The 4,693-nt window shown below is 38.4% G+C and overlaps 1 protein-coding gene across 1 annotated transcript; it reads left to right on the forward strand.

The window, feature by feature from the left end:
- The first annotated feature begins 1,727 nt into the window (after positions 1-1,727).
- On the forward strand, positions 1,728-3,022 carry LOC143785465 (gamma-crystallin M2-like). The gene is made up of 3 exons (XM_077274345.1): positions 1,728-1,882; positions 2,169-2,411; positions 2,690-3,022. Exons 1-3 carry the CDS (start codon positions 1,874-1,876, stop codon positions 2,963-2,965), a joined length of 528 nt encoding a protein of 175 aa, XP_077130460.1. The 5' UTR covers positions 1,728-1,873; the 3' UTR covers positions 2,966-3,022.
- Positions 3,023-4,693: the final 1,671 nt, after the last annotated feature.

Genomic DNA, 4,693 nt, shown 5'->3' on the forward strand with positions numbered 1-4,693 from the left:
AAAAACACACACACATGATTTAAAAGTATTTTAATGAAATAAACACAGCGGTTGTTTTAATAATTTATTGCTCTCTCAATCCATCAGCAACACCCTCGCTTGGAAAAATAATAAACGCACAAGATACATACCCTCAGCTGAACCGTCACGTCCCACGAAGTAATCCATCTAAAGGGGTTAAAATATTTTACAGGCAGGAGCCCTGCAAATGCAGCTGTGCTCCGTGCCTGTAATCCCCGGCGAATGAATGAAATGTAGGTCATTGACCTACATTTCCTTCAGTCGCGGTGATGCGCCCCCTGGTGGATGTCCTCATATGACCTGGAGCGTGGGAAAAAGTTCCCAGGCTGCAGTTCATGAGAACATCCAGCAGGGGCGCATCACCACGACTCAATGTAAGTATAGATCACTGCTTTCCTTTCAGCACCCGGGGATTACAGGCACGAGCGAGTGGTTTATCGCAGCTCGTGCCTGTAATATTAGTTAACCCCTTCAGATGGATTACCTCGTTGGACGTGATAGGACATCAGAAGGTATGTATCTTGTGCGTTTATTATTTTTCCAAGCGAGGGTGTTGCTGATGGATTGAGAGAGCAATAAATTATTAAAACAACCGCTGTGTTTATTTCATTAAAATACTTTTAAATCATGTGTGTGTGTGTTTTTTAACCCTTTCATACAATTGGATTAATAATGGATAGGTGTCATAATTGACGCCTCTCCATTATTAATCTGGCTTAATGTCACCTTACAATAGCAAGGTGGCATTAACCCTTCATTACCCCATATGCCACCGCCACAGGGCAATGAGAAGAGAGAGGCTAAGTGCTGGAATAGGGGCATCATACAGATGTGCCTTTTCTGAGGTTGCTGGGGGCAGATTTTTTTATAGAGTAGTTTCTGCGCTCTTACGTCCGTAAAACACGCATGTGTGACCCCGGCCTGAGGGATTAGTGACCTGTCAGGAGCCATACTGATGAATACCTAATCAGATCACCACATGAAGACCCCCCACAGGCCCCCCAAAGCACGAGAATCTCACTAACTGAAAACTGAAAATAAAGATTAAACAACAACCACAAGACAGATTTCATCAACCAAGGTATCATTTTAATCAGTATAACGGCTCTGACCTGACACTATCTGTAGGTTACTGTGCACAATCCTTGTGACAAATTCCCAATACCGCTCTCACCATTGTCTGCGCTGTTGCATCCAAACAACCTGCTTACATTACAATGTTTTCTGAAAGTGTAAATAGGTTTACACCACATTAGAAAATTCCGTGTATATGCTGCTGGTAAATGTTATCAATGTCATTTCCAATAGTATTTCTTCATTACACACATATATACCCAAATTATGGTCTTTTCTTTTGGCATGTGTTTTACCCAGTATACATTGAAATATTGTATCTCCAACTGTACTGAAAATCAATGTAGACTAAATAGAAAAAACTTACATTGTGTCAAATGATCCCGCCATGGAACATGGTGTAAGCTTTTGTTGAGATATACAGGTTTTCTTTATGGTGACTTACCTTGTTTACATATAATTTTTAAAAAGTTGATCAGACAAACATAATGGACATTTTGTAACCAGGCCAGACCTTTCTCTCTTTAGATTGCAAGGTCAGTTTCTAAAGGTTTTGCTGATTTAAACAGTTCTGTAAAACCTACATGAAAGGCAACCAATTAAAGTACAGTCACACTGTATCACACAAAGAGGATGACATATATTGCACCTTTTATCTGAATGTTTTGAGAACAGTTCATTTGTATGGAGAATGCAGATCAGCTTCATGGCATGTCTTATATAAAGTTTCAGAGTCACTCTATAGAGGGAGAAAGCTAAAAACACCTGAATCTTCATCATGGGCAAGGTAAAACGAGTCTAATACTCAAACTATATGAATCAACAAAGTACAGAATCAAAGGCTCATGGTTGTTGTTTTGAAATTCGGAATTATACTTTCTAGTTTTCAACTACCGTATGTCTATCTATTATAATCTTTGTATTATCTATTATAACAGCCTATATTGCTCTTTATAATTACTATTATTATTATTATTATTATTATTATGTTCCTATATTTTAGCTTTGGTTTTAAATGATGTTAAACACTAGTTTATTATTACTGAATGTTTTCAACTATTGTTTTTCAACAGATCATTTTTTATGAAGACAGGAACTTTAAAGGAAAGTCCCATGAATGTTCAGGAGACAATGCAGATCTGCATACTTATTTTGCTCGTTGTAACTCAATCTTGGTAGAAAATGGATGCTGGGTAATCTACGAGCGTTCTAATTACATGGGCCATCAGTATTACCTTAAAAGTGGGGAATATCCTGACTACCAGAGTTGGCTGGGCTTGAATGACTCTATTAGGTCTTGCCATTCAATTCCAAATGTAAGTCTTAGATTTATGCTAAAAAATGATTTTTTTTCTTATGTACTGCAGTTCCACAATGTAAGTGACATGCATTATATCATCATTTTATTTAATCCTCATTGCATGTGCTAGAATGAATTTTCTTTGAGCTTCTTACTGTTAGCATAAATACTACATTTCAATATTGATGGTGTGAATTGATGCTTGTAGTCTTAATCTACAGAGTAGATATCTTATTGTTGGTCATTGCTGATTCATAGGCCCATGAGATCTTACTCATATTTTACTCTTTACAGCACCATGGATCTTACAGAATCAGGTTGTATGAGAGAGAAGATTTCCGTGGTCAGATGAAGGAGTATGTTAACGACTGTTCAAATATTTATGAAAGTTTCCATACAAATAACATTTTGTCCTGCAGTGTTCTTGATGGTTACTGGATTTTTTTTGAAGAACCTGGTTTTAAGGGAAATCAGTATTTCCTTAAACCTGGTGAATACAGAAGATATGCCAGTTGGGGATCTACAAATTCTAAAGTTGGGTCACTGAAGAAAATTGCAGATTTTCATTAAATCTATTGTAAATCATCTAACTCATCAAAAACAAATAAAATAATTTGACCTCATAAATTTCGTGTGTCTTTTATATATATTCAAATTGTAATTTCAGAGATGAAAGAGCCTGATACTCTACTGCCACCTATAGGAAGTAGCAATCTGAAAAGTCAACACATTTTAGGTCAATTACGATTACCATAATTATTAATATTTACCAAATGCCAGAATAATGAGAAAGAGAGAATGTTTTAAAGCATTTAAGTACTTACAGCAAAGTCAAAAGTTTACATACATTTCATTAGTATTTGATACCATTGACCTTAAGCTGAATAACGTCAAACATTTGGGATATCCTTCCACAGGATTTTCAAAATAGTTGGTCTGACTTTGGGCCCATTCATTCTGACAAAACTCGTGTAACTGATCCAGGTTTGTAGGTGCCTACATATGATGGATGTCGTGTGTTTGGCAGCTTTTAATAGGTTTTTTGACAACATCTTTGATCATTAGAGACAAACCTGTGGATGTATTTTAATGCATACCTGAAACATACTGCTTCTTTGTGTAGCATCATGGGAAAGTCTAAAGAAATCAGCCAAGATATCAGGAAGTTAATAATAATTATAATAATAATAATAATAATTTCCCAGTTCCACAGTAGTGAAGTACAGTGGGTGCACAAAGTATTCAGACCCCTTTAAATTTTTCACTCTTTATTTCATTGCAGCTGTAATGACACATGGTGTGTGTCACCTTAGGAGCCTAAGGTGTGCTTGCAGGGGGCCCAGCACCGAGCGCAGGGAATGTAAGAGCTAAAGCACGCAGTGTGCACAGGACTAGTGATGAGCGAATATACTCGTTACTCAAGATTTCCCGAGCACGCTCGGGTGACCTCCGGGTATTTTTTAGTGCTCGGAGATTTAGTTTTCCTCAGCTGAATGATTTACATCTCTTAGCCAGCTTGATTACATGTGGGGATTCCCTAGCAACCAGGCAAACCCCACATGTACTTATGCTGGCTAACAGATGTAAATCATTCAGCTGCGGCAATGAAAACTAAATCCCTGAGCACTAAAAATACTCGGAGGTCACCTGAGCATGCTCGGGAAATCTCGAGTAACGAGTATATTCGCTCATCACTACACAGGACCTGACACTAAACAGTCACGTGATCGCAGGGGGTGGAGATACCTTGCATGAGGATGGGAAGCAGGTAAGAGAGCGGAATATGGGGCACAAAACATAATTGTAGTCAAATGGAGAGTCAAGGGTCAAAGCCAAATGAGCGCTAGGTACCGAGGGATGAGACAGCGAGTGAACGAGACGAGCAAAGGGGTCAGAGAACCAGGAAGGTCAAAGCAGTACAGAGAAGAACACAGAGGCAGAAGTCAGGGGACGAACTAGGTCATACACCTAAAAGATCACACACACAGAGGCACAACAATAAGACATGAGTAACCTGGGTCAGCAATCCCTAGCCAAGTAAACGGAAGTATCACCGACACTGGACCCAGGAACTACCTGCATTAAATAGCCACCCCAGAACCAAAGAGAGAAGTATCTTAACCCTGACATGACCAGGACGGAGCAAGAAGCACCCCATCCTGAGTCATGACAGCAGCCATTTGTCAAATTAAAAAAAGTTCATTTTTTTCACATTAATGTACACTCTGCACCCCATCTTGACTGAAAAAAAAATAGAAATGTTGGCAAATGTAATAAAAAAGAAAAACTGAAATATCA

Source organism: Ranitomeya variabilis, chromosome 7 (assembly GCF_051348905.1).
Source record: "Ranitomeya variabilis isolate aRanVar5 chromosome 7, aRanVar5.hap1, whole genome shotgun sequence".
Taxonomy (NCBI): domain Eukaryota; kingdom Metazoa; phylum Chordata; class Amphibia; order Anura; family Dendrobatidae; genus Ranitomeya; species Ranitomeya variabilis.